The following is a 12,680-nucleotide window of genomic DNA, read 5'->3' as shown; positions in this document are numbered from 1 at the left end:
CTGAAGCATTTTAAGTCACTCAAAATCCACATCTTAACCCACAGGTTGGAGGCAGATGGGACCCTCAACATTTGTGGATCTTAATCTCAGCTGCATCAACAGCTCTGTGCCACCTTATGCCAACCTTTCTCTCTGTGTGTTCTCTGTAGATAAGATAATAAATGCATATATGGCTTAGGTTAAAACCTAAAACTTTCAGTTATGAACTGCTTGCCATGGCTTTTGGGGCTGGAGAAAAAAGCCTATCAATGGTTTGTGGGGGTGGGGGAAGACAAATTTTCCTCTTTCCTTTCTGGTATTACTTTTGCAAAATGTAGTGCACCGCTGGAAAATGGTTGGGTATTAACATTAGCATATGTGAGCCAAGACGCTGAAGCAAACCCTGTTTTTAGCGCATTGGAATTTGTGAAGTGGGACACTTAAGTTTGCATTGGTATCTCTTGCTAAGGTTAGAGAGTCCTCTACCTTTTTCCCACACCCTTGCCCCAAAATAGTTTACTATAAAAACCTATGTGGATATGCTAGGATATAGAATAGGATCTATCTAGGCTCCTACCCAAGGAACATATCTGTGCATCAGATCTAGGGGGATGCTCCCTCCACAGTGGGAACGTCCACTGGGAAGCAGAATGATCAGCTTCTGTGCTTAATTTTATTAAAGGGTCATCAGTACCAAGCCCTGGAATTTAATTCAGAGCTTCAGAAACCACTTGTTGTAATTATTTGTATGTTTTAAACAGAGTTTATATATGTATATAGTTTTAATTCTATTAATTATCTAATTGTTTTTTAAATGATTGTTCCCCCCCTCTAACTTTTAGCAATTCTTGTTTTTATCTGTAATCCACCTTGAGTCCTGTCAGGGATAAAGATAATGATAATAATAACAGTCAAAGCCTTCTATATCAAGTGCTAGGTGTGTCTATTTTTGTAGGATCTCCATGTTGGCAAGAGAAGATAATGTCTCTGAGCCATGTGGTGAGCGCCACTGGGACCAGTCCAATTGCATGTAGTCAGGATTATCAGTGTTCAGAAACTTCGTCTTCCTGGCAGGATTGGGATTCTTCATTTGTCCCGTTAAGCAATACAGTCGGTGATATCATCATAAAAGCTGCATTTCATTGCCGTTGCAACAAGCCAACCACCATCCATTTATATCTCTAAAGCTTCAGTCATCATTTGGTCACCTTTATCACCAAAATGTACTTTCTGATGCATTTGCCACTCTTTATATTGTCCAGGCAGACTGTAGCAGAACAGGCTAATGATCACTGGGTAGATGAGATCCTTGACTGAGTTTGGGGATGGGTTCAGCACTGCATTACCTGAATTTGAAAACAGAATGGCATGTTTGATGAGACATTGTACCTCCTATCTCCTGCTTTGTTCACAGCACTGTGCCAAATTGCCCTAGAGAGTAAGGATATTCTGACAGAAAAGTGCCACATAGCTAGAATTTGTCTAACTCCAGCTCCACCTGGGGGTGGTTTTCACCTCCTGAGAGAACGTTCTAACACAGTTTCACATCGGTGCCTCGTGAAGAGTAGTGACTTGCACTTCTTACACATAGGAGCCAACTCCAAGGGACCAAGGTCCCTTCGGCCCCTCACCCAATAATATTTTTTTTTACCCAATAAAATATTTGAGGGGTCCGCCTACCCCTCCAAGTTGATGGGCATTGCCATTCAAGTGGTGTGCGAGTGCCAAACCTGGTGATCAATTAAGTGTGGCGGGGCTTACCCGCCTCTGCCCCCAATATTTTATTCAAGTTGGCGCTGCTGTCTTTCCATACTGATTATCAGGGTACATATAAATATGTGATTAGTACAGGTAAGGGATAGCTGGAACTGACATGAAATCTATGCTTTCCTTTGTTGTTTCATAGGATCTGTTTAGTCTTATCGTTCCTCTCAGGAAAATTGTGTCCCTACAGCATTGTGCCAAGTAATATAAAGCGGTCACTTACTGGGCAGAGCTTTAGCACCACCCAGGGCAAAACAGTGATCTTAAAATTATAAAATCAGGCACTGAAGATACTCAGATACAATTACCATTCTACTTTCTTGCAGGCTGTGTAGCCTAGCATAACCAAGCCCCTCCCTCTCTCACAGCTCTCTCTCTCTCACACACACACACACACCCCATATGGTCATGTGACATCTGGCAAATTAGATTCTGAACAGGCATCTTTCCATTGCTTTTAGCTACACACACAGAAAACAGCAACCACTTCCTACTTTATAGGGGAAAAGGTATGGCTAGTGATTTAATGAACTCAGCAGTTATGGCTCAATTATTATTTTTGAGGAGAACAATGCAATCCAAAACATTATCCATTACATTTCAAATAGGGCAGGATTTGAGTCAGCATTTGGATTTGATCCCATCTGGAATCAACAAGATTCACAAGGGGCCTCAGACAAAGATCTTTCCTGGTCCTATATGAGATACCACATATGAACCTGGGACCTTCTGTAGGCAAATCATAGAATCACGTGCCTTGCCACTGAGCTACAGCTCTTTTGCCTAACAATGAAGGTGATAACAGTGTTACAGGTGCTACTTAAATGGAGAATGACATCTGTAGCATGGTACATCATGCTCACAGAAGAGACTTTTCTCATATCACCACTCTCTGTGTTAGAGGAGTTCCTATTGATCAGGTTCTGCCAACTAGCAGTTAAGAACTTATTTTCTCTTGATGTATTATTATAACATGGTAGCTTGCTTGATAATAATAATAAAACTTTGGTTCTGACGTGGTGCTTTTCTTCTGTGCTGGATTGCATCAATTCTAATCAGTGCCCTCCTGTGATACTCGTACACCCCTTCTGGGTAAGTACTGCTGGATATATCACGGTTCCAGAGGGAAATGATGCAAAGCTGAGTTTTGGTTTTATGAATTCACACCAAAGGCCAATGCTCTAAAACAGCCACCTTTGACCTGGCTTTCTCTCTGCGTTAGTTGTCCCGTCTGTAAAATAGTGGTTGCTCATAAGCAGGGGAGCTGGACATTGTGTGAAGAACCTCAAATCACAACACTACATGGCTGCATCTTGTGAAATCTATTACCCTGGGCTCGTGCAGCTTTGAAATTCAAAGCAGGAAATAAACTGGGATTAAAACCAGAGGGTGGTGGCGTCTGACTATAATTCTGGATCAATGCAAAGTCTCAAGTTGAAAACAATACAGGATCCTTCTGTGCTCTTCTTAAAATTTCTCTTTAATCCAGCCTCCCACTTATCCTGGCCTCTCTGTTTCCTGAGGACAGGACTCTGGTTACCTGTTCATCAGCCACCCTTTTATAGCAACATCCTAGACATTGGCCCCTGTTTGGCATGTAAAGATCTGCACTGCACATGGATAGCCAACTCTGCTTTTAGGCCTACAAACCCCAGCAAAAATTCTTTCTGGTCTTCCTTGTGTGCTATATACTAGCTCTGCATATATCTATTAACTAAGTGTGTGTTAGTAGATAACATGGAGCAGCTAACTTTTGGACCATAGCAATTATCACATTTAGGGGAACTCCCCCATCATCAACCTGAATTCTGTGAGTGCCGGGCAGGCCAGGGGGAGGGGGAGGAGAGGTCACATATTTAAATCTATTCACAATTGCAGTTGCTGCGATTGTGAAGGTGAGCTGCTGTTTATGGTATGACTGGCCATGTGTAATTGCTTGGTGATCTGTAACGTAATGGAGGTTGCATGTCTAACATGCATGCATAGTAGAATAGCTGATTTGCTCATAATCTGAGCAACTGCCATTATTTGTTATAAACTTGACATCTGTGGGGATAGGAGAAAGAGCAATTCTATGCAGTTAGGAAAAGAGCAATTCTCTCACTACATTGTATGCAAGAGCTGCCTCCCTTGATGAGATGAAAGACGGCTGATTTTGAAAGATAGTGAGGAGTCTGCAGTCTAAGCTGGATAGATACGTGGGAACTGAGAAGCAGAAACCCCCAGACCACAGTGATGGAAATGCTAGACAGTGTGTGCCTTTCCCTTCGGTTATTCTACCCAGTAAATGTTGCTTAATTAAAAAAGACTTGGTGAAAGAAGGTTGGGGCTTGAGCTGCAGGACCTGAAAATATGGAGGGCTTCCCACCCCTACGCACTAAGCAGAAGCAGCCTTGGATTTCCCCAGGGGCTTGTCATGACATGTCAACTTCAAAGGCGGAGAGAGCAGGAATGATTTGTTCCTGTTTTTGCAGGTGTCTCATTTCCCTGAAGCCTATAGAGAGTCGCTGCACACCTACAAGATAAGCGAGCAAGATACAGATGTAAGAGCACCTCCTCCCTCCCTCTTGCCTGTCTGCCTCTTCCATCCCCTCTTCCGCTGCCACCTCTCCATCCTCCACCCCTTGCAGGCTGGGCCTTCCCTCTCCATTTCTCTTGACATCATTAAACAGGCATCTATTCTGCTAGTGGAGCTGCAAGGTCCCAAGCACTTGTGGTCGCCGTCGTTCACCAACCCCGGGCTGTCGCCTTTCCTGCCCCATCCTCACCCATTGTACTCTGGGTTTGTGTTTTCATGCTGGCATCATTGTTTGTGAGTCTGCCCTGCTCGGATTGTGCAGCCCCAGCAACCGAGGCTCTAATACCCGGAGGCCAGGTTGAGATCTGTTCAAAGCAGATGAATGCCTTCTACTATGCGAACCAGGGTGGAGGACCTTTATCCAGCTCGAGGACCACTTTTGCTCCTGAGCAACGTTCTGGGGGCCACATGCCAGTGCTGGGTGAGAACAAAGGCAATGGGTGGGTGGAGCAATGAATGCACATCTTTGGACAGCAGTCTAGTTCCTACACACTTGCATCTTTCTCTCTTTTCCATTCACACTGGCAAGAATCTTTATCAGAGTTCAATGACACATTCTAGTGTGTGGGGGGGTGGACACCCAAGAAGAGTGCAAGGCAGGGATGTGGCTGAGGAGGGGATGTGACCTGGGAAGAGCCCAAGAGAGACTTAGAGGGCTACATTCACTTCCCCACCCCAGACTCTGCTATGAATCTTATATTTCGCCTTTTTTTTCTCTCTGTCCTCCATGAAAGAAGCTCCTGGGAAAGCTCTGTGAGCAAAACAAGGTGATGAGGGAACAGGAGAGGCTGGTGCAGCAACTTCGTGCAGAGAAGGTAAGGGGCGTGTATCATAGCACACTTAATGCCATAGGCAAGCTGCTTTCTGATTTTTGGCCAACTTTCCAGAGGCTTTTTGAAGCTGGAACCTTATTGCATTTGCTAGGCTGTGGGCATCATCAAGAGGTTGTTATTTCTGTGGCAAATGTTTCCAGTTCCCCCAAAATAGGAGGCAGAGATGCTAAAAGTGGCCTTTGTAGCAGGAGTATTGCTCATAGAGGGCTGTATCCAACAAAGTCATCCCGTTGGTGCAAGGACTTCTGCTGTACCTCTCTTCTCCCTGTGTGCCTCCCCAAATCTGCTTTTCCCCCAACCCTGCAGAGCAGGTCTTGGGGGGGGGGGCAGGCACATGAGGAGAGAAGTAGGAGAGGAAGTCCTATTGCACAGGCAGAAAGAAATTTCAGGAAAATGTCTTCATGCAACCCCAGGTTCCTTCTTTCCAAGACTGTATGTGTGGTGCAGGTTTTTTTTTGGGGGGGGGTGACCAAGTGACATACATCTCTGAATACTGTGGAAGAAGGCATGTCTAGATATTCAGGCAGATGAGCAAGTCCAACTCAGCCTGCACCTGAACTTTATAGCCTTCAGCCCAGTTCAGTTGCAATAATGCTTTGTCCTACCGAACAAGTGATGGTTTTAGAAATAAGACCCAGAAAGGCTGAATGCCTGAGGCCAGAAAAAGAATTTTAACTATACCCTAGTCTGCTGAGTTCCAGATTGCTTCCTAACCATCAGCTTAAATTCACCCCCCCCCTTTACTCTTCTCTTCACTTAGGAAAGTCTGGAGAGTGCATTGATGGGGACACACCAGGAGCTAGAGATGTTTGGGAGCCAACCAGCCTACCCTGAAAAACTGCTGCACAAGAAGGAATCCCTCCAGAACCAGTTGATCAATATTCGGGTGGAGCTGTCCCAAGCCAGCACGGTAATAAAGAAAATGCCCTGTTTATTCTTGCAGAAATCCCAGACACTCAGGAGCCTTCAGGGATCAAGAACAATGGTGGTGGAGGTGGTGGAGGGAAAATACATACTTGGTCCCTGTTGATCAAGTATATTTGACCCATCCAAACATGCACTGCCACTACCATGCTCAGCTGTGCCCAATAAGCTTGCTGTTAAATGGAGCAGAGAGCACAGCCCAGCCTATGGTTTGTGTGCAGCCTGCATGGCAGAATAATGCAAAGACGGCCCTCTCTTCTGGCTCTACACGGGCTTTGCCCTACAGTATTTAATGCTTCTGCAGCAGCACGAGCTGCATCAGTGGAGCCTGTGTCTCCAGCTGAGCTGAGCCTGCATGGGCTGCCTGCTCTTGTTGCATTGCCAACGCTGGTGCTGCATGTGTCAGGGGAAACCTGGAGATGAAGAGAGGAATGCTTTGTGGGCTTGGCATTGCACAATAAATCTTTCTTTTGTCTCTCTGTTTCATTTCCTTTTTCTCTCATTTAGAAAAAAAAGGAAGAGAGAGTGAGAGAAGAAAGCTTCTTTCAGCCCAATGAGAAGGTGCAATAGCACCCAAATTGAACCCCTCTGGTTCATGAGTGCATGCTGTGAGTTTGCTCTGTGCAAAACACATGGGGAGAACTGGGGAAAACCTCCTCGTCATTTCACTTTGAGTGAAGTCCTCTTTTCTGTTCTTATTGTATGCCCATTAGCTTCCCCCAGCGCACAAATATCATGCCAGTTTGTGTCTTCCAGAATGCAGCAATTAAATGCTAGCATGGGAAGCATACAAGGGTGATCTTTGTCCTCCAAAGAAGCTATTTGGAAGACAACAGTTTCTACCAATGCAGCTATCACCTCCTAGGTGAAGATTTACTCTGTACTGTGGTGCACAGCCAAGCTGGGCTGGCATCCAAATGGATGGCTCGGTAGTTAGTTAGCGTTTTTAATATTAGTTAGTTCCTCTGCACTCCAGAGACACGGAGAGGAGATTGCAAGTGAGTGTGTTGGTATCTTGATGGGACTGTTTGCAAATCCCCACAGGCTTTGGCCAACAGCACCATAGAATATGAGAACCTGGAGGGTGAGGTGTCAGCCTTGCATGATGACCTGTGGGAACAACTGAACTTGGACATCCAGGTGAGAGAACGAAACCTCCAGACCACCTGCGTTTAAGGAAAATGCAAGGGAATCCAGAGCAAAACTGGGCACAGACCTGTGGGGATGTCTGAGCATTTGTTGATAGACAGATTTGATCCTGGTTCTCTTCTTATAAAGTTGTAAACAAAAGAATAAAACCACCTGTATTCAGTTCAGTGGTACCTCGGTTTAAGAACAGTCCTGTTTAAGAACGATTCGGTTTACGAACTCCACAACACCGGAAGTAATGTCCCAGTTTGCGAAGTTTACCTTGGTCTAAGAATGGAATCCAAACGGTGGCAGGGCACCGGCAGTGGGAGGCCTCATTAGGAAAAGCGCACCTCGGTTTAAGAACGGTTTCGGTTTAAGAACGGACTTCCGGAACGGATTAAGTTCATAAACCGAGGTACCATTGTACAGTTATCATTTCACATAATTAAGCCATCATTCTCACACATCCATCCTTAAGGAATACTGACTATTGGACTGGGCTGCTTTTCCTAGATGCAAGTAAAAACATCAGAGCCAGATTTTAAGCGTTATGCATGCATGTGCACCTAAAATACTGTGCACTACTACCATGACCAGTCACACCTATTGTGCATGCACAAAACAATTATGTGAAGAACTGACATGTGATATTTAATGGACCCATGTACAAACTTTCATATAACTACTGGTGTGCTAATCCTATGTGGAAATATGTTCAGAGAGACTCTAGTGCAGACAATTTTGATCTCTCCTACAGTAGTTGTTAATACAGAAGCCCCACATTTGCATTTAGTTGTCATTGCTCCCAGTGTATGCTTTGGGAAATTTTTGATTGGGTTTTCCTAATGTAGAGCCTTATATTTTCCCAAACTAGGGTCCATCTTCTTAACTATACCCTACCAACCCTGGATTTATGCAACTTCTGCTAGGCATCTCTGACCCTTTCTTCTGTAATTCCACATTTTAAAGCAGCCAAGAAATTATGTTGACATATGATGGGGTTGTAGTCTGTTTTTCAGTTCCAGTATGGGCTTCATTACCTCTTTGTTTGGAATTAGCTGGAAAGAAAATTGCTGGTGCTGGGATGCATCTCACTGATGACCTGCCAGAAGCAGCTTCACAGTAGTGCTTAATTATCCTTAGAAGCCATGTAAACAGGGGGCCAATGTTGCCCAATCCAGCTTCCCACCCCTCTTGCTATGCAAGTCCCTCTGCTGTCATTCTGAAAAGGCAGATGGTGAGATATGGGAGACGCTGAAGCAGAAAGCAGGCACAGAGGTTGGCTTGCTGATGTTGTCCGTGTCATTGACACCAGATAGAGTAATGATGTCTAATCCTTGCTTCCCTTCCGATGTAAACGACACTTGACCTTCTCGCTGCCACACTGAATGAAGGCATTGTTTTCCTTCCTTGCTCTGAGGTCCGCTTAGTCTCCAGACTCCACACATTTAAGCACCTACCAGATTTCTGTGAAACTCTGTCTCTGTGTGTGCGCACGTTCAGTGCAAATAGAAAACCTTCTGTTCTTAGTATTTATTTGCAAAGGTGCGGAAGTGGAAACAAACAGCTCTTAACCCCCTGTTGTCATCCCTCAGCACACACTCAAATGGTGTGAGGAATATGGGAGTTGAGTCAACAGACCTGCTTTTGGTCCTTGTCTAAAAAGCAAAGGGTTCAGTGTTCCTGCTCTGGCAGATGTGGCCAGAGTTTACTTAATTGCAGGAGTGCTTTGGGGAAGAGGATGCTTTCCTTGACCCTAGGAAGCATCACCACAGAATCATGTGTGGAAGATGCCACCATCAGGGTGAATTCAAACACTGAGTTGAGCATGTGGTACAGGCTGCACACAGGTATGCGCAGAGGAAATGGCTTGTTTGAAACTTATGCATGCATCAAAATTTCCTTCCACGTGCAAAATTAGTAATTCCACTAGAGCAGACAGCTAGCCTAGAAGTCTTCTCCCTGATCTGCAGCTAGCCACATGCATATCTGAAGTACAACAGGCAGGTAAAGACTGCTCACCATTTCCTTTGGCGAATGACCCACTTTTAAGGATCCCATATACTCTGAAGTAAGTCCCATTTAGTTTAGTGAGACTTCTAAAAAATGCTTGCGGTTGCAAGCTTAAGGGCAAACTAGACAAGATGGTGGAGGAATCCATTACCGGATCGCCTGTGACTGTTCCCCCACCCACCCACACTCCTTCCATCCTCCCCTAAATTATATCCTGCATCCTTCCCCCCACCCCACGAAAAAAGAACTCAAAGCAGGTTTGAACAAATAAGTTACAACTAACCATATTAAAACACTAAAACATAATCATAGCATGAAATCACATCTGTTCTCCACTATGTAACAACCTGATTGGTTGCGGAACTTCTTTCACTTCATTTATTCCAGAAGTTTGCATCCCAGAGTGTTATAAAACAGATCACTCTTCATTGAAGAGGGTATGTTGTGTGCCTAGCAATTTATTGCTGTTGTGTCCTGCCTGAGAGTAATTAATTCTGGAACAGCTCCAGAGGGAGGGAGAGATGTTGTGATAGAGCAGGGGGTGGCTCTCGCAGTATGCCCTGCTTACAGTCCTGGAGTCTGCAGCCCTCCACAGCTGGAGAACATCCAGCATCTGTTCCAAAGTGGCATAAATATCCAGGCCAGGATGTTTGTGAGTGGCTCTTTCAAAGGGAAAGCAAGAGCTCTGCTGGCTCCTGATGGAACTAATTGATTGTAATGGTAGAAAGAGCAGGCGATGTCTGTGCTTTAGCTGGAAGGATGATGTGCTCGGCCTGTTCTCATGTTTTAAGTGATAAGCCTGTGCTTGTATGCAGCCTTGTTCACTGAGTAATTACAATGGGTTTTAAACTCCTGCGGTAACCATTTCGTTTCTGGTTTGTCCGCGCACACATTTCCAATCTGATCCGATTCATCATCCTGATTTGAACTGTAATCTCTGTGTTTCAATGGAATAATAAGATCAGAATATTTGTGGCTGAGAGTTGGGTGAGCAGGACATCTCCCAGGTGTGTGCAAAAGCTACATCTGCACAGATTCTCATGAAAAGTGGAACAGGAAAGCAAAAATGCCTGTGTGTATCCTCTGTGTTATGGATTGTGCTGTGCTAAAAGGGGGAAGGACAGCAAACACTGTTTTTAAAACTACTTGCACACTCGTAGCAATTTAGCGTAGTTTGCTCAAACTTTACTACTTGAGTCTGTGAGTTTATGGAAAATTTGTTGTGCTGGGGCAGAAATTGTGATGTGGCAGGAAAACAGATATAGGCAGGTGAATATATGAGACTAGAAACGCATGGTGGAGTGGCAAGGTATTCTTGCGAGACATGCACTCTCAGCACTGATGCTGGTTGTACATGCAAATGCATAGGTCTGAGCCATTTCCACATCCTGAGCTTGAAACTTATTTGCTTTAAGAAGGAAAAAAGAAAGCAGCAATTTCCAACAATCAACATTTTGAACCGGTTTTTGCACTCACAGAATCACTAACAGTCTTCAGTATGTAACTTCTGTCCCTGGGATGCTAAGCAACATCCCATTTTTTTTAAGGGGTGGGAAATAGGGATTCTGGGCCAGTTGCATTGTTTTCATAAACCTCACAACTGATTTCTAAAGCACTCTGGGCTGATCCTTGCATGCCAGCTGGCTGCTTTCTTTTTCTGCATCTCAGTTGTCCCTGGGCCTGGGGAAATGTAATGTGTGAGCAGGCAGTGAACTGGAGCTACATGGATACACTCTGCTGTGATTGCAGCTGTTCCAAAAAGTGTTGCTTCACTTGTAGAAACCAGAGCAGAATATATGTAATGCATTATTGCTGCTTCACATGTTATAGTTCTCTATGCAGTTCCGCAATCAGGGACAATTAGGGGGCCAGGTCTTGGAGCACTTCTCAAACTCAGATATAAACATTCACAACTGCCTGGATGTTTATATCAGTGTTCTGATAGCTTGTTTCTTCACAGTGATTTTTCAATTTGCACTCTTGTTTGAAACTGTACAAACTTCTGATTATAGGCTGCTCATTGGCTTCCTTGATAAGAGGAGCAGTTGCCCAGGGTTGCCATAGCAAAGTGTGCCTTTTGCAGAACCTAGGCTAAGCTTGAAGAAAAAGATCTCTTTGGGATTACGGAAGCTTGTAAAAGTGGCAATTTTTGCCAAGAGAAATTGAGTGGGTGCTTAAATCCCTCTTCCTCCAGCTGCTTTTCCCATTGCAGAGTTCTAGGTGTATACATAGAAGTGTCAAGCAGGGATAGCTAATCTGTGGCCCTCCTCCTGTCGTTGGCAGTGGCAGACCTAAATCTGGGGGGAAATATATACAACAAAAAAGTAATCAATTTGACTCAGATCAATGTGGCTCACAAATTTTAAGCAATGTGGACTAAATTGCTTCTGGGGCCCTTCCGGGATTAGGAGCCCTGGAGCCTAAGTTTCATTCGTTTAATAGCAGATTTGCCCCGATTGCTGGACTCCAACACTCATCAGCCCCAGACAGCATAGCCAGTGGTTAGGGATGATGGGAGTTCTAGTCCAACAACATAAGGTTAGCTACCTCTTATATAAAGGGGAACATACAGTTTTTACCTAAAAGAAATAGAAGCATAGGAAACTGCCTTGTACCAAGACAGATCATGGCTCCAGCTACCTTGGAGTTGCTTGCAGTGACTGGAAGCAACAATCCAGGTTTTCAGACAGGGGTAGTCCCCAGCCCAACCTGAAGACTGCAAGGATTGAATTTGGGACCTTCTTGCATGCAAAGCAGATGTTCTACCGATAAGCTACGGCCCTCCCCCCTACCCCAAGGATCGAGTTCAGGAAGCAGTGCTAGTTTACTTACTATTATTTTGGGTGCTTTGGCCCTTTCAGAATGAAATGCTCAACCGGCAAATCCAGAAGGAGATCTGGCGGATCCAGGATGTGATGGAGGGGCTGAGGAAGAACAACCCATCTCGGGGCACAGACACAGCAAAGCATAGGGGTAAGTGCAACGCCTTTTATTTGCAGGCTCTTTGGAGTCGCAGGCAGAAGTATTGGCTTGTTATCTCAATATCTGCCACTCCTTCCACAATGTGTACACCCAAAATTTGCTATCTGCCACCTGGAAATGTTTTGCAACCAGGATAGGATTGTCATTTATCTCAATCTATTTGAAGAGTGGCACTGTCATTTAGACCAGGGGTAAGCAGAAGAAAGATCAGGAACTAATGGTAGATTGCTGTGTAATTGGCTGTGCACCAGCAAGAGTTTCGTAGAATCATAGAGTTGGAAGGGATCCTACAGCTCCCTGTGCCATAAACCACATCAGTCCATTTGCCAGCAGCATGACAACCAGGACATAGGTGCAGGAGGGCAGGACAGTCTCTGCATCAGTCTGGAGTTGGCACAAGTAGAGGACCTATATCAGGACCAATACCATCATAACTTTTTAAAGGGTACTTTCCTTTATTTACAGATCTGTCAAGG

At 44.7% G+C, this 12,680-nt stretch overlaps 1 protein-coding gene and 1 long non-coding RNA gene across 40 annotated transcripts in view; both read left to right on the top strand.

Annotated features, from left to right (window-relative positions):
• Positions 1-12,680, top strand: part of LOC310764401 — a 468,487-nt gene that overhangs the window by 431,932 nt on the left and 23,875 nt on the right. The gene's annotated exons all lie outside the window — the stretch shown is intronic.
• The window catches only part of PLEKHA6 (pleckstrin homology domain containing A6), a 202,158-nt gene that overhangs the window by 165,603 nt on the left and 23,875 nt on the right, over positions 1-12,680 (top strand). For 27 of the 39 annotated variants that reach the window (XM_083618153.1, XM_083618186.1, XM_083618155.1 and 24 more), the window contains 5 exons: positions 4,218-4,286; positions 5,056-5,136; positions 5,915-6,064; positions 7,123-7,218; positions 12,084-12,195. In XM_083618153.1, the coding sequence (XP_083474279.1) occupies positions 4,218-4,286; positions 5,056-5,136; positions 5,915-6,064; positions 7,123-7,218; positions 12,084-12,195 (508 nt within the window). The remainder of the gene's footprint in view (positions 1-4,217; positions 4,287-5,055; positions 5,137-5,914; positions 6,065-7,122; positions 7,219-12,083; positions 12,196-12,680) is intronic. The other 12 variants (XM_083618187.1, XM_083618156.1, XM_083618175.1 and 9 more) reach the window with 3 other exon arrangements.

This window comes from Podarcis filfolensis, assembly GCF_964270895.1.
Source record: "Podarcis filfolensis genome assembly, chromosome: 6".
Classification (NCBI taxonomy): Eukaryota; Metazoa; Chordata; class Lepidosauria; order Squamata; family Lacertidae; genus Podarcis; species Podarcis filfolensis.
This window is presented reverse-complemented; position numbering and strand designations above follow the sequence as displayed.